At 45.5% G+C, this 20419-nt stretch overlaps 1 protein-coding gene across 1 annotated transcript in view; it reads left to right on the top strand.

The window, feature by feature from the left end:
• LOC311098940 (3',5'-cyclic-AMP phosphodiesterase 4C-like) overlaps positions 1–16222 on the top strand; it is a 73777-nt gene extending 57555 nt beyond the window's left edge. Inside the window, exons 8-15 of the mRNA XM_084139495.1 lie at positions 5168–5261; positions 5574–5758; positions 5928–6026; positions 6220–6384; positions 6555–6654; positions 11396–11673; positions 12375–12557; positions 12719–16222. Of these exons, the coding sequence (XP_083995621.1) occupies positions 5168–5261; positions 5574–5758; positions 5928–6026; positions 6220–6384; positions 6555–6654; positions 11396–11673; positions 12375–12557; positions 12719–13243 (1629 nt within the window). The 3' untranslated portion in view covers positions 13244–16222. The remainder of the gene's footprint in view (positions 1–5167; positions 5262–5573; positions 5759–5927; positions 6027–6219; positions 6385–6554; positions 6655–11395; positions 11674–12374; positions 12558–12718) is intronic.
• The last annotated feature ends 4197 nt before the right edge of the window (positions 16223–20419 follow it).

Below are 20419 nucleotides of genomic sequence, written 5' to 3'. Positions count from 1 at the left end.
AGGAATAACTATGTAAGAATGCTGTTCATTGACTATAGCTCAGCATTCAACACCATAGTACCCTCCAAGCTCATCATTAAGTTTGAGGCCCTGGGTCTGAACCCCGCCCTGTGCAACTGGGTCCTGGACTTCCTGAAAGGCCGCCCCCAGGTGGTGAAGGTAGGAAACAACATCTCCACTTCGCTGATCCTCAACACTGGGGCCCCACAAGGTTGCATGCTCAGCCCCCTCCTGTACTCCCTGTTCACCCATGACTGCGTGGCCAAGCACGCCTCCAACTCATTAAGTTTGCAGACGACACAACAGTAGTAGGCATGATTACCAACAATGACGAGACCGCCTACAGGGAGGAGGTGAGGGCTCTGGGAGTGTGGTGCCAGGAAAATAACCTCTCACTCAACGTCAACAAAACAAAGGAGATGATCGTGGACTTCAGGAAACAGCAAAGGGTGCACCCCCCATCCACATCGACGGGACCGCAGTGAAGAAGGTGGAAAGCTTCAAGTTCCTTGGCGTACACATCACCGACAAACTGAAATGGTCCACCCACGCAGACAGTGTGGTGAAGAAGGCGCAAAAGAGCCTCTTCAACCTCAGGAGGCTGAAGAAATTCGGCTTGGCACCTAAACTCCTCACAAACTTTTACAGATGCACAATTGAGAGCATCCTGTCGGGCTGTATCACCGCCTGGTACGGCAACTTCACCGCACACAACCGCAGGGCTCTCCAGAGGGTGGTGCGGTCTGCCGAACGCATTACCGGGGGCAAACTACCCACTCTCCAAGACACATACAGCACCCGATGTCACAGGAAGGCCAAAAAGATAAACAAGGACATCAACCACCTGAGCCACTGCCTGTTCACCCCGCTAACATCCAGAAGGCGAGGTCTGTACAGGTGCATCAAAGCTGGGACCGAGAGAATGAAAAACAGCTTCTATCTCAAGGACATCAGACTGTTAAATAGCCATCACTATCACATTAGAGGCTGCTGCTGCCTATTGAAATCACTGGCCACTTTAAGAAATGGAACACTAGTCACTTTAATAATGTTTACATATCTTGCACTACTCATCTCATATGTATATACTGTATTCTATTCTATAATATTTTACTGTATCTTAGTCCATGCCGCTCTGTCATTGCTTGTCCATATATGTATATATTCTTAAATTCCATTCCTTACTAGTGCATTGGGTATATGTTGTGAAATTGTTAGTTATTACTTGTTAGATATTACTGCACTGTCGGAGCTACAAGCACAAGCATTTCGCTAAACACCCGCTATAACATCTGCTAAACACGTGTATGTGACAAATACAATTTGATTTGATTTGATTTGATTTGATATACAATACCGGTCAAAAGTTTGGACACATCTACTCATTCCAGGGTTTTTCTTTATTTTTAATATTTTCTACATTGTAGAATAATAGTGAAGACATCAAAACTATGAAATAACACGTATGGAATCATGTAGTAACCAAAAAAGTGTTAAACAAATCAAAATCTATTTTATATTTTAGATTCTTCAAAGTAGCCACCCTTTGCCTTGATGACAGCTTTGCACACTCTTGGCATTCTGTCCACCAGCTTCACCTGGAATGCTTTTCCAAAAGTATTGAAGGTTTTCCCACATATGCTGAGCACTTGTTGGCTGCTTATCCTTCACTCTGCGGTCCAACTCATCCCAAACCATCTCAATTGGGTTGAGGTCGGGTGATTGTGGAGGCCAGGTCATCTGATGCAGCACTCAATCACTCTCCTACTTAGTCAAATAGCCCTTAAACAGCTTAGAGGTGTGTTGGGTCATTGTCCTGTTGAAAACAGATTATAGTCCCACTAAGCGCAAACCAGATGGGATGGCGTATCGCTGCAGAATGCTGTGGTAGCCATGCTGGTTAAGTGTGCCTTGAATTCTAAATTAATCACTGACAGTGTCACCAGCAAAGCACCATCACACCTCCTCCTCCATGCTTCACGGTGGGAACCACACATGCAGAGATCATCCGTTCACCTACTCTGCGTCTCACAAAGACACAGCATTTGGAACCAAAAATCTCAAATATGGACAGATTTCCACCAGTCTAATGTCCATTTCTCATGTTTCTTGGCCCAAGCAAGTCTCTTCTTCTTATTGGTGTCCTTTAGTAGTGGTTTCTTTGCAGTAATTTCGACCATGAAGGCCTGATTCACACAGTCTCCTCTGAACAGTTGATGTTGAGATGTGTCTGTTACTTGAACTCTGTGAAGCATTTATTTGGGCTGCAATTTCTGAGGCTGGTAACTCTAATGAACTTATCCTCTGCAGCAGAGGTAACTCTGGGTCTTCCTTTCCTGTGGCAGTCCTCATGAGAGCCAGTTTCATCATAGCGCTTGATGGTTTTTGCGACTGAACTTGAAGAAACTTTCAAAATTCTTGAAATGTTCTGGATTGACTGACGTTCATGTCTTAAAGTAATGATTGACTGTCGTGTCTCTTTGCTTAGTTGAGCTGTTCTTGCCATAATATGGACTAAGTCTTTTACCAAATAGGGCTATCTTCTGTATTCCACCCCTACCCTGTCACAACACTGATTGACTCAAACGCATTAAGAAGGAAAGAAATTCCACAAATTCAACTTTTAACAAGGCACACCTGTTAATTGAAATGCATTCCAGGTGACTACCTCATGAAGCTGGTTGAGAAAATGCCATGAGTGTGCAAAGCTGTCATCAAGGCAAAGGGTGGGTACTTTGAAGAATTTAAAATATAAAATATATTTAGATTTGTTTAACACTTTTTTTGGTTACTACATGATTCCATATGTGTTATTTCATAGTTTTGATGTCTTCACTATTATTCTACAATGTAGCAAATAGTAAAAATCAAGAAAAACCCTGGATTGAGTAGGTATGTCCAAACTTTTGACCGGTACTGTATATCTGTGTGTGTATGTGTGGGTATGCGTCTTCAGAGCAGACTGTTGATGTTTCAGAGAGGGGGATATCTATTATCCTTGTGTATGATGATTATATAATACATCATTGTATCATCTTCTGCACATATGAAGGAAGAGTTCTCTACTCAGCCTCCTTTGCAAGCTCCTCCTAATGCCGATATTCTAGCCAGCCTGTACTCTAGCCACTATGAGTGAAGCACAGGAAACAATACTATCGGTGCAACTCAGTGTTGTAAATTGTCTTATGGTGCATCCATATGCACACACTCTCATTCTTGTCATTTTGCATTGCTTTAGTCTCACTTGACCCTCTGTTTACACTCCAGATATGAGATACAGTAGTGTGCTCATAGTAGAGCTAGATGATGACTGGCAGTCCGGAGTACCAATCAAGACTGTTTACGCTTGCTGAGCAACCTAGAGAAACTAGATCTCCTACATACTGAGGTGCATTCAGTTCGCTTGAATGTTTGCTACGTTGCGGAACGGTTTGTACGTTTCCCCAAAATGTTATTGAATAGACTTTGAGGTATAAAAAGTATGTGGACACCTGCTCATCGAACATCTCATTCCAAAATCATGGGCATTAATATGGAGTTGGTCCCCCCTTTGCTGCTGTAACAGCCTCCACTCTTCTGGGAAGACTTTCCACTAGATGTTGGAACATTGCTTTCCACTGTTGGAAGAGCATTAGTGAGGTCGGGCACTGATGTTGGGCGATTAGGCCTGGCTCGCAGTCGCCGTTCCAATTCATCCCGTTTGATGGGGTTGAGGTCAGGGCGCTGTGCAGGTCAGTCAAGTTCTTCCACATCGATCTCGACAAACCATTTCTCTATGGACCTTGTTTTGTGCACGGGGGCATTGTCATGCTGAAACAGGAAAGTGCCTTCCCCAAACTGTTGCCACAAAATTGGAAGCATAGAATCGTCTAGAATGTCATTGTATGCTGTAGCGTTAAGATTTCCCTTCACTGGAACTAAAGTGGCCTAGCCCGAACCATGAAAAACAGTCCCAGACCATTATTCCTCCTCCACCAAACTTTACAGTTGGCACTATGCATTCGGGCAAGTAGCGTTCTCCTGGCATCCGCCAAACCCAGATGGTGAAGCGTTATTCATCACTCCAAAGAATTTGTTTCCACTGCTCTAGAGTCCAATGAAGGCGAGCTAAACACCACTCCAGCCGGTGCTTGGCATTGCACATGGTCATCTTAGGCTTGTGGCAGCTCGGCCATGGAAACCCATTTCATGAAGCTCCCGACGAACAGTTCTTGTGCTGACTTTGCTTCCAGAGGCAGTTTGGAACTCGGTAGTGAGTGTTGCAACCGAGGACAGACGATTTTTACACGCTATGCGATTCAGCACTCGCCGGTCCCGTTCTGTGAGCTTGTGTGGCTTACCACTTCGCGGCTGAGCCGTTGTTGCTCCTAGACATTTCCACTTCACAATAACAGCACTTACAGTTGACCGGGGCAGCTCTAGCAGGGCAGAAATTTGACGAATTGACTTGTTGGAAAGGTGGCATCCTATAACGGTGTCACGTTGAAAGTCACTGAGCTCTTCAGTAAGGCCAGTCTACTGCCACAGTTTGTCTGTGGAGATTGCATGGCTATGTGCTCAATCTTATCCACCTTTCAGCAACAGTGTGGCTGAAATAGCCGAATCTACTAATTTGAAGGGGTGTCCACATACTTTTGTATATATAGTGTATATTTATAGAGAAGAGGACCCTGCATCTCAGAAAGACAATGCTGTTATTCTCATCCACTTCAGTAGAAAAGTTTCAATGCCAGCTACATAGTCTTGCAGAAGGACAGACTCAGAAAAGGTTACTACTGTATGTGAAGTGCTATTATTGCACTACAGGGTTCCAAAAGGGTTCTTTGGGTGTCCCCATAGGATAATCCTTTTTGGTTCCAGGTAGAACCCTCTGTGGAAGGAGTTCTTATGGAACCAAAAAGGGTTCTTCAAAGGGTTCTCCTATGGGGAAAGCCGGACAACAATTTTAGGTTCTAGATACCACCTTTTTTATAAGAGTGTATTATTTCAGCTATCTTTGGACAGCAATTGACCAGAATAAAGATGCTGTGAACACATAATTTACTGCATACTACTAAATGTCTCACAGTGTACATGTGCCTATCATGTGTATGCCCACTGTCTATAGTAGAAAGTATATTGTTACAGTCAGAGTGATGCAGTGTGTTGTTGTTGTTTGTCTCCCCAGTTCAAGAGGATGCTGAACAGAGAGCTCACTCAGCTATCAGAGACCAGCAGATCAGGGAACCAGGTGTCCGAGTTCATCTCCAGCACCTTCCTCGGTACCTCTCTCTCTCTCTCTCTCTCTCTCTCTCTCTCTCTCTCTCTCTCTCTCTCTCACTCTCTCTCTCTCTTGCTCTCTCCTGACTGACTTACTGTGTTAATAGAGACCTGTAATGTGAACCTAATAGTTACTAATGTGACATGTGACATAGTGACATGTCATTACACCAATACAATATAATTCCATGTAACTACATGATATCCGTGCAACTTCAACTCAATGTAAAGTGTCACCAGGCCTAGTTTCAATAGACAACCATTTCTGTGTAATGTCAATGTGTAATAATCCTCTCTGTCTGTCTGTACCACAGAAAAGCAACATGACATGGAGATCATGTCTCCGCCCACCAAGGAGAAGAAGGAGAAGATGGACAAGAAGAAGCGCCCCATGTCTCAGATTGTGGGCGTGAAGAAGCCTATCCTCATCCCCAGTGTGGCCCCCTCCAGCATCCCCCGCTTCGGGGTCCCTTCCAGTCAGGAGACCCTCCTTGCCAAAGTAGTCTACACAACCCTTCTTTTCTGATGATATAACTAGAACCTACCTCACTTTTAAGGTTCTGTTCTGTCACAAGTTTAGTCACTTTTAGGATCTAATAGTCCCCTGCATGTTTTAGGGTTAAAGGATCTGTTGTTTTTTCTAACTGAAATGTTTTTCCATCTGGCAGGAGTTGGAAGATATAAACCGATGGGGCATGGATAATTTCAAAATATCTGAATATTCTGGGAATCGTCCACTGACGGTGGCGATGTATTCCATTTTCCAGGTATGTCATCCTTCTGCATCCACAAAGATACTGTTTGGGAAACTTAGATGATGTTACTGTTGTCTTGAAGGATAAAAAGTGTGTTTCTTATGATGAAAATGAAGTTTCTCTAAATAAAGGGATCTCTAATAAAGTAGTCTCTCTCTAATAATGTAAATTTAGTTTTTTCCCCCCTTCTACGTTTCCTCCATAGGAGCGAGAGCTGCTGAAGTCCTTCAAGATCCCTGCAGACACCTTCATCACCTTCATGATGACCCTGGAGGACCACTACCACCACGACGTGGCCTACCACAACAACATCCACGCTGCAGACGTGGTCCAGTCCACCCACGTCCTTCTCTCCACCCCCGCCCTGGAGGTACGTCAATACAATACAACTTTTTAGTTAATTTTTTTTACAATATATTTGTATTACAAATATCAATGTCCCCTGTTGTTGTTACATCTATGCATGAGTACAACACACATTCTCACACACATACAGTATTTACCTGCATTAACATTCATGTGTTTCTCTCATCTCTGCAGGCTGTGTTCACTGACTTGGAGATCCTGGCTGCTCTGTTTGCCAGTGCTATACATGATGTGGACCACCCGGGGGTGTCCAACCAATTCCTCATCAACACCAGTGAGTTCATATGGGGCCCTAGGATGGAGATGTTTCAAATCTTGGAATCCTTTGTGGTTTTGTGTCCACATTAAATCAATTCACGGGCCGCATCTGGCCCACAGTCCGCCAGTTTGAGACCCCTGTGTCACACCTTGGCCTTAGTTATCTTTGTTTTCATTCATATTTTAGTTAGGTCAGGGTGTGACATGGTGAAGTATGTGTTTTGGTTTGTCTAGGGGTTTGTAGGTTTATGGGGTAATGTCTTGTCTAGGTGTTTGTATGTTGATGGCTGCCTAGATTGGTTCTCAATTGGAGACAGCTGTGGTTTATTGTCTCTAATTGGGAGCTATATTTAAGGCAGCCATGGGCATCATGTGTTTGTGGGTAATTGTCTATATTGAACGTTTGTTGCTTGTCTGTGCACTTACGTTATTTAGCTTCACGGTCGTTTGTTGTTTTGTAAGTTTTGGATAGTGTTCGGTTTCGTGTTTTTCTCTCTTCCAAAATAAAGAGATGTATTTTGCACACGCTGCGCCTTGGTCCTCCTCTATGCTTGACGATCGTGACAGAATTACCCACCAATCTAGGACCAAGCGGCGTGTCAAGCGGCAACAGGACCCACCTACACAGGATTCATGGACATGGGAGGAGATACTGGATGGAAAGGGTCCTTGGGCACAACCGGGAGAAGTTCGCCGCCCTCGTGAAGAGCTGGAGGCAGCTAAAGCCGAGAGGAGGCGATATGAGGAGGCAGCACGGAGGCAAGGCTGGAAGCCCGTGAGCACTAGCCAAAAATTTCTTGGGGGGGGCCTTAAAGGGAGTGTGGCGAAGTCAGGTAGGAGACCTGCGCCTACTCCCTGTACTTACCGTGGAGAGCGAGAGTACGGGCAGACACCGTGTTACGCAGTAGAGCGCATGGTGTCTCCTGTACGCGTGCATAGCCCGGTTCGGTACATTCCAGCTCCACGTATCGGCCGGGCTAGATTGAGCGTTGAGCCGGATGTCATGAAGCCGGCCCAACGCATCTGGCCACCAGTGCGTCTCCTCGGGCCGGCTTACATGGCACCAGCCTTACGCATGGTGTCCCCGGTTCGCCTACATAGCCCGGTGCGGGTTATTCCACCTTCCCGTACTGGTCGGGCGACGGGGAGCATACAACCAGGTAAGGTTGGGCAGGCTCAGTGCTCAAGGGAGCCAGTAAGCCTGCACGGTCCGGTATTTCCGGCGCCACCTCCCCGCTCCAGCCCAGTACCACCAGTGCCTACACCACGCACCAAGCCTCCTGTGTGTCCCCGGAGTCATGTGCGTCCTGTTGCTGCTCCCCGCACTAGCCCTGAGATGCGTGTCCTCAGCCTGGGACCACCAGTTCCGGCACCACGCACTAGGCCTTATGTGCGTCCCCAGGGTCCAGCATGCCCTGTTCCTTCTCCCCGCACTAGACCTGAGATGCGTGTCCTCAGCCCGGTACCTCCAGTTCCGGCACCACGCACCAGGCCTATAGGGCGTCTCGCCCGGCCAGAGTCTGCCGTCTGCCTAATGGCGCCTGAACTGCCCGTCTGCCCAACGCCGTCTGAACTGTCCGTCTGCCAAGCGCTGCATGAACTGCCCGTCTGTACTGAGCCGGCTAAGCCGCCCGTCTGCCATGAGCCTTCAGAGCCGTCCGCCAGACCGGAGCCGCTAAAACCTTCCGCCAGACAGGAGCCGCTAGAGCCTTCCGCCAGACAGGATCAGCCAGAGCCTTCCGCCAGACAGGATCAGCCAGAGCCTTCCGCCAGACAGGATCAGCCAGAGCCTTCCGCCAGACAGGATCAGCCAGAGCCTTCCGCCAGCCATGAGCAGCCAGATCCGTCAGCCAGCCATGAGCAGCCAGATCCGTCAGCCAGCCATGAGCAGCCAGATCCTTCAGCCAGCCATGAGCAGCCAGATCCGTCAGCCAGCCATGAGCAGCCAGATCCGTCAGCCAGCCATGAGCAGCCAGATCCGTCAGCCAGCCATGAGCCGTCCAGCCAGGATCCGCCAGAGCCGTCCAGCCAGGATCCGCCAGAGCCGTCCAGCCAGGATCCGCCAGAGCCGTCCAGCCAGGATCCGCCAGAGCCGTCCAGCCGGGATCCGCCAGAGCCGTCCAGCCAGGATCCGCCAGCCAGCCAGGATCCGCCAGAGCCAGCCAGCCAGGATCCGCCATTCAGTCCGGTGCTGCCCCTTAGTCCGGTGCTGCCCCTTAGCCTGGTGCTGCCCCTTAGTCCGGTGCTGCCCCTTATCCTGGTGCTGCTCCTTATCCTGGTGCTGCTCCTTATCCTGGTGCTGCCCCTTAGTCCGGTGCTGCCCCTTAATCCAGTGGGGTTAAGTTGGAGGGTGGTCATTTGGAGGAGGCTACGTAAGCGGGTAGTGACTATGGTGGGGTGGGGACCACGACCAGTGCCAGAGCCGCCACTGTGGACAGACGCCCACCCAGACCCTCCCCTAGACTTTATGCTGGTCCGCCCGGAGTTCGCACCTTAAGGGGGGGGTTATGTCACACCTTGGCCTTAGTTATCTTTGTTTTCATTCATATTTTAGTTAGGTCAGGGTGTGACATGGTGAAGTATGTGTTTTGGTTTGTCTAGGGGTTTGTAGGTTTATGGGGTAATGTCTTGTCTAGGTGTTTGTATGTTGATGGCTGCCTAGATTGGTTCTCAATTGGAGACAGCTGTGGTTTATTGTCTCTAATTGGGAGCCATATTTAAGGCAGCCATGGGCATCATGTGTTTGTGGGTAATTGTCTATATTGAACGTTTGTTGCTTGTCTGTGCACTTACGTTATTTAGCTTCACGGTCGTTTGTTGTTTTGTAAGTTTTGGATAGTGTTCGGTTTCGTGTTTTTCTCTCTTCCAAAATAAAGAGATGTATTTTGCACACGCTGCGCCTTGGTCCTCCTCTATGCTTGACGATCGTGACACCCTGCTGTAGAATATCTATCTTTGTGTGTGTGCGCTTATATCTGTCCAAAGCCTCTTACAATTAACCCATTCATTCATTGTATGTGGCATATGCAGTAATTGAACCCAAAACACTGGCCTAAACTGACAGCATCATGCTCCAACCAACTGAACCATTGGGAACATATTACTGTCATATTACCGCACCTGCTCTCTCGACCTCTGAATACTCAGATATGAAAAGCCAACTGACATTTACTCCTGAGGTACTGACTTGTTGCACCCTCTATAACCACTGTGATTACTATTTGACCCTTATGGTCATCTATGAACTTTTGAACATCTTGAAGAACGATCTGGCCTTAATGGCCACGTACTCTTATAATCTCAACCCTGCACAGCCAGAAATGGACTGGCCACCCCTCGGATCCTAGTTCCTCTCAAGGTTGTTTTAGTTTCCATATGTCTGCCATTAAAGAAAGCAAAAATATGAAGAAATGAAGAACTATACACTTTGTCGGTGGCTGCGTATTTATTTGTAGCTACCTTCCGAGCTTTGGGAGAAAAAATTGGACAGATTTCAACTACAGTACTCAACCAAATGTTTTAGTTTCCATATGTCTGCCATTAATTTTCTGGATAACATCAGTAGAGTAGGAGATCCCTCTGAGTTTCAGACACGCTGTTCCTATGTTTCTCTCCTGACCAGGTCCCGGTTTCCCAAAAGCATCTCAAGGCTAAGTTCAACTTTTGGGAAACTGGGCCCAGAACACTTGTCTACAGTCTTGACAATCCAAACACAACTGTTTACTACGGGTTTCTAAGCGTTTACTGTTACTGTACGCCTGTCCACCTTGCCAATAAAGGAGTCTTCATGCTTTTGACATCATTGATGCTTATTGGAAATAATGTTGACCATGGAATGCTGCAATGATAAGCATGTTTTTTCCCCAATGACACTGAATTCAGATTACATTATGGTTATCTAAGTGTATTTCAATAGGAAATTGTTGAAACAATCATTCTAAATCAAAACATATTTATGTTGAATACAGTCATACAAGAAAGGGATAGATGGCAAAATAATTGAATCAGGAGCTATCAGTGGGGTGATGGGTTGGGCCCAATTATGTATATAATGTAAACCCTAGATTGCGGATGCTATGTATTGGTCATTGAGAGGCTTTGAAGCCACCGGTCGGCCATATTGGCACTCCCCAGTAGGAGCAGTCCTTCATAGGAATGAATGGAATTCTACAGTATTTCAATTAAATGTTTCAAGGACAAAATTACATGTATTTAAGTATTTAGTTGTTGTAGTGGGGACAGTAACATTAGTAGTTCTACTTTAACGAAAATGTTTTAATATATTTTTTCATTTTTAGGTTTAGCTCACATAATATAATTTAAAAGTATGCATTAACGTGGATGTAATATAATAAATGTGGCAAAAACGAATGTAGACATTAATAAATGCATTTCTATAGCTTCCAAAATATTTTTACACCGTTAGGGGAGTGCCAAGATGGAGGCACGGTGGTGTCAACACAGCGCCGCCTTTAGCTATCTAGTGTATATGTAAATCATTGGGTGGGCCTAGCCTCTGTCAAGTCCAAGGGGCCAGGGTTCCAGTCTAGAAGCACGGTTTCGACTGCTCCTACAGTTTAAAATATTGGAATCCTTTGTGGTTTTGTGTCCACATTAAATCAATTCACGGGCCGCATCTGGCCCACATTCCGCCAGTTTGAGACCCTTGCTGTAGAATATCTATCTTTGTGTGTGTGCGTTTATATCTGTCTTTGTCTGTATAACACTTATCCATCCTCTCCTGTGTGTCCGTCCAGACTCAGAGCTGGCCCTGATGTACAATGACGTGTCAGTCCTGGAGAACCACCACCTGGCTGTAGGCTTCAAGCTGCTGCAGGAAAACAACTGTGACATCTTCCAGAACCTCAGCAAGAAACAGAGACAGTCCCTACGCAAGATGGTCATAGACATGGTGTTAGCCACAGACATGTCCAAACACATGAACCTGCTGGCTGACCTGAAGACCATGGTGGAGACCAAGAAGGTGACCAGCTCTGGAGTGCTGCTGCTGGACAACTACGGAGATCGCATCCAGGTTAGACTCAGAAAGAATCAGATTCATTCTCTTAGCAGGGAATCATATTCAGCATAACTGATGTGAATTAGATGATAATATGGCCATTTGCCTGACACTTTCATCCAAAGACTCTTACAATTAACCCATTCATTCATTGTATGTGGCATATGCAGGAATTGAACCCAAAACACTGGCCTAAACTGACAGCATCATGCTCCAACCAACTGAACCATTGGGAACATATTACTGTCATATTACCGCACCTGCTGTCTCGACCTCTGAATGCTCAGATATGAAAAGCCAACTTACATTTACTCCTGAGGTGCTGACTTGTTGCACCCTCTATAACCACTGTGATTACTATTTGACCCTTATGGTCATCTATGAACTTTTGAACATTTTGAAGAACGATCTGGCCTTAATGGCCACGTACTCTTATAATCTCAACCCTGCACAGACAGAAATGGACTGGCCACCCCTTGGATCCTGGTTCCTCTCTAGGTTCCTCCCTTTCTAGGGAGTTTTTCCTAGCCAATGTGCTTCTACATCTGCATTGCTTGCTCTTTGGGGTTTTAGGTTGGGTTTCTGTATAAGCACTTTGTGACAACTGCTGATGTAAAAAGAGCTTTATAAAATAGATTTGATTGATTGACCGATATGATTCTATGGCCATTTCATTTCCTCGATGCTCAATAAGAACTGGTTTTGGTTCTCTCCAGGTCCTCCAGAACATGGTTCACTGTGCTGACCTCAGTAACCCCACCAAGCCCCTGGAGCTGTACCGCCAGTGGACCGACCGCATCATGGTGGAGTTCTTCACCCAGGGGGACAGGGAGAGGGACAAGGGCATGGAGATCAGCCCCATGTGTGACAAACACAACGCCTCCATTGAGAAGAACCAGGTATGGTTACTACACACACATGCACACACAAGCACAGAGACACATACAGTATACACACTATGTACACATGCATAGAGACATACACACACATACACTGTCTGAACGGAAAAGTCTGCCTCTCTGACAAATATGTCAATAAATATATTCCTCTTCCCCTCCAGGTGGGCTTCATAGACTACATCGTCCACCCTCTATGGGAGACGTGGGCCGACCTGGTCCATCCCGACGCCCAAGAGATCCTAGACACGCTGGAGGACAACCGCGAGTGGTATCAGAGCATGATCCCCCACAGCCCCTCGCCCACCCCCGAGGCCCAGGACAAGGTGGGCCTGCCTGGGGGAGCCATGGGGGCCGGAGGTGGATCCTCCACCGGAGACAAATTCCAGTTTGAGCTGACCCTAGAGGAGGAAGGCGAGTCCGACACAGAGAGCCCCCCGGAAGAGGAGGAGGGGTACAGTAGCACTGGGGGGGAGCCTTCTAGAACTGACCCGGACAGCAGACTCCATTCCGTGTCTGCCACTGCTCACCCACACTATCAGGGGCTTTCCAAAATGGCCACCTCTGTCCTCAATGTCGGTGGTAGGACTTTGTCCGCAGACTCTGAACCAGACAGGGAGGCTGCCGAAGACAGAGAACATGACCAAGAAGGCAATGCCGGTGTGAGGCGCTTCAGGCTAGGTACATAACACCAGTGCAATGTTATTTTTTGTTCGTTTTTTTGTTGATTTTCTGTGCCTCCCCCTGACCCCTTTACCCCCCATCTTTGGCTTCCTTGGACTGAATTGCAGGACAAAGCTGAGGTAGAGAATGTAAAGGGGGTGCGTTCAGGAAGTCTGCACTTACACAGCAGTCACCTTGCACTGGAGAGATGAGAGCCCCACTGTTCCTACTTGTTCGGTTGCAGAGTACAGGAAACCGTGTTTTTGAGCTGGTCTTTTGTGTTTTACCGATATGTCTCTGAGTTGAACATGCGTCACCATGTTTGGCTTACGTTTTTCAGAGATGCTGAGAAAACCAACCTTCCTGTTTTGCCAGCCAACCCAAGGTCTACGACGAAGGAGCGAGGAATTTTGCGGGACACGTCTTCCTTTTGACTACTTATGACTGCTTGAAACAATTGACGACGCGTTAAGCTTAGTATCAACAAACACCATAAAGTATTTTGAGACATTATGCCAAACAGCGCAATAAACAGGAACTTGGCCAATGGCAATATTTGCCTGCCTTTACAACTGTTGATCATTTTATATTTTATTCAAGTCCTTTCAAAATAGTGCCGGAAGTGGTTTTTACTGGTAAACTGCAGACCTTACCAGATATTTACTACAAAGGACATAGTACAGAGCAGGCCCTCAGAATGGATTGAGGAATATATTGTTTAAATGCAGCAACAATACTTTTTAGGTACCCCTGTTGCAATTGCTACTAGGTGCCTCGCAAGGGGTCTTGTGCTAAGATTGTAATGCAGCTGTAGTGCTGCTGCTTCAGTCAAACTCTTAACAACTGGTTTAGGGTCAGTTCTTCCTCACACAGTCCTAACCTGAACTGTTACGTGTAAACCTACAAAACCAACCCTGAGCCAGTTGTTATATGGGTATAAAAGTAAGACAAAGCTATGCTGTCTGCACCTGGAGCCTCCCAGTGTTGAAATTCTGAATTGAAGTCAGCACATGTAATACAATTCAAGGCATTAAAAATGCCCATACCTACTGTAAATGGACTATAGGTATGTTAATTTGATTGGGTTTAGCTATGGTGTTACTGTACCCAAAACAAGGTCTTCAGTTAAGAATCAACACTTTTCTGTATGATTTTGTTTTTTGGAAGTCACTCAAAGTGTATACATACTGCTTTATGTTGTAATTGTGTGTATCATTAACCTTTTTACGGCACCCATTTTCATTGGTCTGCCTCCACTTTTAGCACTTTGCAATTTAACTCACAGCCAATATCCTGCTTGAAAGGGCTTGAACCAATCAATGAACACATTGAAGGTGTAACCAGCACTTACATACCCTGTCTCGTTAGGAGAACTAGTTGTTTTTTGGGGGAACCTGGACAAAGATGAGAAGTGTTTGACAGTAGGTCTGTGGACAATGTCCTTTCAAGTCCATCATGTTTTCCACAGGTACCATCATCACTGGTCACATTTTCAACCAGTTGAATGACTAAATAAGATACATTGGTAGCATGTACATATGTCATCTGGGTTTGTGAAGAAAATGTTGTAATATTTGCCAAACTATTTCAGAGATGTTTGAAAGATGTGCCACTCAAGCGCAATTCTGTCATGGGCCAGTTCTGTGCCAGAATGTTTCCCCCCTTTTTATTTTGTCATTGGTCAATATTCTGCTCTTCACAGGGACAAAGCCAATGACAATACAAGTGCCAAGCAAGCATGACACAACTCGTACTGTAATTTCCATTTTGCCCCTGGCTAATTTCCATCAATGACTGACTGACAGCATTGTTGATCATGTCGCCCTCCCTGTGTACCCGTTCTGTCCAATAGGTTTTCTGTTTCAGAACAATAATCCCCTGATAACTGTACTTGTCTTAAAGAAGTGGTATGTTTGAATGGTTGGACATTTTGATTCATTGTATTTGTAAAGCAACCAAAGCACTTTGTATGGTACTTTTACAAGTCTGCACTTCCATAACAGTTGAGTGTAATGTAACTTGACTAATCCACGTTAGTATTCTGTCTGTATTCTGGTATTATGTGGCTTGATTATTACAATTGATGCACAGCACAGGCTGGACCACTGCAGCTGAAATAGGGGACTTGTTGTGTTATGGAATTGAACCTTTTTGTAACTAACTACAGTATGTTTTGATAAAGATACATGATTTTCGCTGCAAGATTCATAAGGAGAGTATTCAAGTAACTAAGATAAACTCATCTGTGGACGAAAAACTAATATTGAACCGCCATCGTGGAGTAAATTTATGTTGGGTTTTACGAAAGATCTAGAAATGAGACTTCCTGGAGCCTTATACGTCCATATGTTTTTTTTCAGCATAGATTTGATATTTGATAAGGTGGAGATACGCCACTGCATAACGTAGCTAAGGAGTACAAACAGTCAAGAACTCAAGCAAGCCTTTCTACCTTCCTTAACTGTCATGCAACATTTTTAATGACTGTCTATCATTTATTGTTTTGTATTTTTCATTTATTGTTTTGTATATTTTCCTCACAATGCTTTGTGTACAGTTTATTTATTATTTCTATATATATGTCCGAAATGAAGAACTATAGACTTTGTCGGAGGCTGCGTATTTATTTGTAGCTACCTTCCGAGCTTTGGGAGAAAAAATGGGACAGATTTCAACTACAGTACTCAACCAAATGTTTTAGTTTCCATATGTCTGCCATTAAAAAAATACTCAAACTTTCAGAATTTTCTGGATAACATCAGTAGAGTAGGAGATCCCTCTGAGTTTCAGACACGCTGTTCCTATGTTTCTCTCCTGACCAGGTCCCGGTTTCCCAAAAGCATCTCAAGGCTAAGTTCAACTTAGCCTTATGATGCTTTTGGGAAACTGGGCCCAGAACACTTGTCTACAGTCTTGACAATCCAAACACAACTGTTTACTACGGGTTTCTAAGCGTTTACTGTTACTGTACGCCTGTCCACCTTGCCAATAAAGGAGTCTTCATGCTTTTGACATCATTGATGCTTATTGGAAATAATGTTGACCATGGAATGCTGCAATGATGAGCATGTTTTTTCCCCAATGACACTGAATTCAGATTACATTATGGTTATCTAAGTGTATTTCAATAGGAAATTGTTGAAACAATCATTCTAAATCAAAACATATTTATGTTGAATACAGTCATACAAGAAAGGGATAGATGGCAAAATAATTGAATCAGGAGCTATCAGTGGGGTGATGGGTTGGGCCCAATTATGTATATAATGTAAACCCTAGATTGCGGATGCTATGTATTGGTCATTGAGAGGCTTTGAAGCCACCGGTCGGCCATATTGGCACTCCCCAGTAGGAGCAGTCCTTCATAGGAGTGACTGGAATTCTACAGTATTTCAATTAAATGTTTCAAGGACAAAATTACATTTATTTAATTATTTTTTTTGTTATAGTGGGGACAGTAACATTAGTAATTCTACTTTAAGGAAAATGTTTTTATATATTTTTTCAATTTTATGTTTAGCTCACATAATATAATTTAAAAGTATGCATTAACGTGGATGTAATATAATAAATGTGGCAAAAACGAATGTAGACATTAATAAAGGCATTTCTATAGCTTCCAAAATATTTTTACACCGTTAGGGGAGTGCCAAGATGGAGGCACGGTGGTGTCAACACAGCGCCGCCTTTAGCTATCTAGTGTATATGTAAATCATTGGGTGTGCCTAGCCTCTGCCGAGTCCAAAGGGACAGGGTTCCGGTCTAGAAGCACGGTTTCGACTGCTCCTACAGTTTTACTTCGGTACTGCAGTTTAACTGACGCCCGGCCCAGAAATACAATTTCCATACACAGCCACATAGAGAAGTCAGATTTGAATATTCCTAATAAGACACTTTAGTCATCACTTTTGTGCACAAATCATCCATTGAATTATTCATACAATTGTCACTATGGCTGATTTTTTTTCCATCACTCACAGCCAAAGATATTAACATTTTATATTCATTCAATGTCTGATATGTTTTTGGTCACTGCTCATGCTACTCCCTCTACACACTGAGTGCTAAACCGGGTGCAACCTGGATATCAGTGGCAGTTGGTGCCGTTTAAGATGCGAGAGGACGCAAAACATTTTAGATGAGCATGGCCTTATTTCTATTACAGCATATTGGATGACTGTCATTCATATTCCATTCACCCAGCTCAATGTAACATTGATAGGTTTAGGCTACTAAATGATACTCACATTTTCTCTATATCAATCATGAGGTTGCTACAACCTAGCCTAGGAATGAAAGTTTACACGTAGGTGCACAGGTAGAGAGAAATTTAAGTAATCAAGGTGACAGACATTGACACATTCAATACCACCTGCGGTACTGAATGTGTTGGATAGCCATAGCCAGCTAGCTAACATAATCAACAGTTGCAAACGAGAGTCCTGTAGTGCATGATCAGCTCCAGGGTCTTACTGATGTTGCAATGTGGGGGCGCGGCACTGCTGCCAGACCCTGAGCTCACCTGCTTGAATTGTTTGTTTATAGTTATAATCGCTCAATTTTGTTTCGTTTTGTATAACACCAACAGAGTCATTGTGCAAAATGGTACGCAGCATCATCTGGATATGTGTGCAACAAAAGTTCAACATTCACCTTCTGCTACCGTTTCTGTCAATCCGTCTACGCATACAGTTGGACGCATATGTTCGATAAATCTAACGTATGCACCACACAGAACGCACTGAAACTGCCTCTGCAACGCAATGCTGCAAGGCAAACACAGCGTTCCATTGGAAATGAATGCACTTCTGGTGTACCAAAATGCAAAGACACTACCAGTGTGATCAAGGCGTAAATCCAAGTGCATCGCAAATTTGAAAGGGGATTGTACGTGGATTGTGTGACTTTTTTTTATTCTAATCGTTGTAATATGTGCAAAACTTTACAATCACAAAAGGAGGTTGTATGTATTCAGTGAGTAAATCAACCGCCATCACCTACTCCCATGAGTTTCTGCTCTCTTTCTGAGATAAAGCTCACACTCTCGAAAACAGCATTGCCTTGCCTGATGGTTATTCTACAACGTCAAAAAGGGAAACTAAGAAGAAGTGAGGCTCAAGAGGTGGTGTTAGGAACAGAGACTACAGAGGCGGGGAAACCGTCACCCACTCCCGCTGATCACCCTGTCAAATGTGCAATCACTAAATAATAAACTGGCTGAGTTAGCGGCTCTCCCTCTCCACGCACCTCCCCACTCTGCAACAGTATGTCACCTGTCCAACTTGCATCCTGGACCAGTGTTATGGCAACGTAGAGGACGCATACAAGGCAGTGTGCAGAGCACCCAATGTTATCCATCTCCTACCGAGATACACGCAAAAAACCTGTAGAGAAATTCATTCAGGTATGGTCAGAGGAGAGCAGGGAGGAGCTCAAGGATTGTTTTGACATCACAGACTGGGAGGTGTTCTTTGACTCCTGCAGGGAACCCCACGAGTTGACAGACAGCATCACATCATACATCCAGTTCTGTGAGTATACTGTCATTAACACAAACACTGTCAGAGTATTTCCCAACAACAAGCCCTGGGTTTCTAAGGACTTGAAAATGTGCCTCAATGAACTGAAGTTTGCTTTCCTGAAAGGAGATACTGATGCTGTAAAGGAGAAAGAAAATGAATTCTGGTCAAAAATGTGGAACGCTAAAAAGGACTTCAAGGATAAAGTGTGGAACAGAGTTTCTGTACAGGCAATCCAGGACACGCATGGCAGGGGCTTAATGCAATGATGGGAAGAGAAAGGAAAAGAGAGAACAATAAAATTGCAGACTGTTCATCCTTTGTAAACGACCTTAAAAGTGTTATTATTATTATTATTTTCTTCCTTTTTAGCCGTTTTTCTCCCCAATTGGTAGTTACAGTCTTGTCCCATCGCTGCAACTCCTGTACGGACTTGGGAGAAGTGAAGGTCGAGAGCCATGCGTCCTCCGAAACACGACCCTGCCAAGCCGCACTGCTTCTTGACACACTGCTCGCTTAACCCGGAAGCCAGCCGCACCAATGTGTCGGAGGAAACACCGTAAAACTGGCGAACCATGTCAGCGTGCATGCGCCCGGCCCGCCACAGGAGTCACTAGAGTGAGATGGGACAAGGACATCCCGGCCGGCCAAACCCTCCCCTAACCCGGACGAGGCTGGGCCAATTGTACGCCGCCTCATGGGTCTCCCGGTCGCGGCCCGGCTGTGACACAGCCCGAGATCGAACCCGGGTCTGTAGTGACGCCTCAAGCACTGCGATGCAGTGCTTTAGACCGCTGTCTTTATGGAGACCTTAACTGTTTTTATGGAAAAATCCTCTCCTGTCCAGATAACAGAGAAACAGGTGGCTTCATGCTTGTTACATATTAAGTCATACAAAGCACCGGGCCCAGACGGACTACCGGGCAAAGTACTGAAGGTCTGCGCTGACCAGCTCAAGGGAGTCTTCACACAACTGTTTCAACTCCTTCTGAGCACCTGTACAGTGCCAAACTCCTGCAAGTTGTCGATCACCAAATGACTTTCGACCTGTGGCCCTCACGCCCCTTGTGGCCAAATGCATGGAAAGGGTTGTCAGTAAGCAATAGGTTGGAGGACGTCCTCTGGAAGTGGTCAATTATTGTGTAAGTCTATGGAAGGGGAAGGATGGAAACTATCTGTCCTCCGGCTACACCATGGTGCTACCCTACAGAGTACTGTTGAGGCTACTGTAGACCTTCATTGCGGCCTCCCGAGTGGTGCAGCAGTCTAAGGCATTGCATCGCAGTGCTAGAGGCGTCACTACAGAAATGGGTTCAATCCCGGGCAGTGTGCAGCCGGCCGCGACCGGGAGACCCATGAGACGGCGCACAATTGGCCCAGCCTCGTCCGGGTTAGGGGAGGGTTTGGCCGGCTGGGATGTCCTTGTCCCTTCATGCTCTAGCGACTCCTTGTGGCGGCCGGGCGCATGCACGCTGACTTCAGGTCGCCAGCGTTTCCTCTGACATATTAGTATGGCTGGCTTCCGAGTTAAGTGAGCAGTGTGTCAAGAAGCAGTGTGGCTTGGCGGGCCGTGTTTCGGAGGATGCATGGCTCTCGACCTTCGCCTCTCCCGAGTCCGTACGGGAGTTGCAGCGATGGAACAAGACTGTAAATACCAGTTGGGGAGAAAAAAGGTGTAAAAAG

This window comes from Coregonus lavaretus (genome assembly GCF_964263955.1).
Source record: "Coregonus lavaretus genome assembly, chromosome: 23".
In the NCBI taxonomy this organism is placed as follows: domain Eukaryota; kingdom Metazoa; phylum Chordata; class Actinopteri; order Salmoniformes; family Salmonidae; genus Coregonus; species Coregonus lavaretus.
This window is presented reverse-complemented; position numbering and strand designations above follow the sequence as displayed.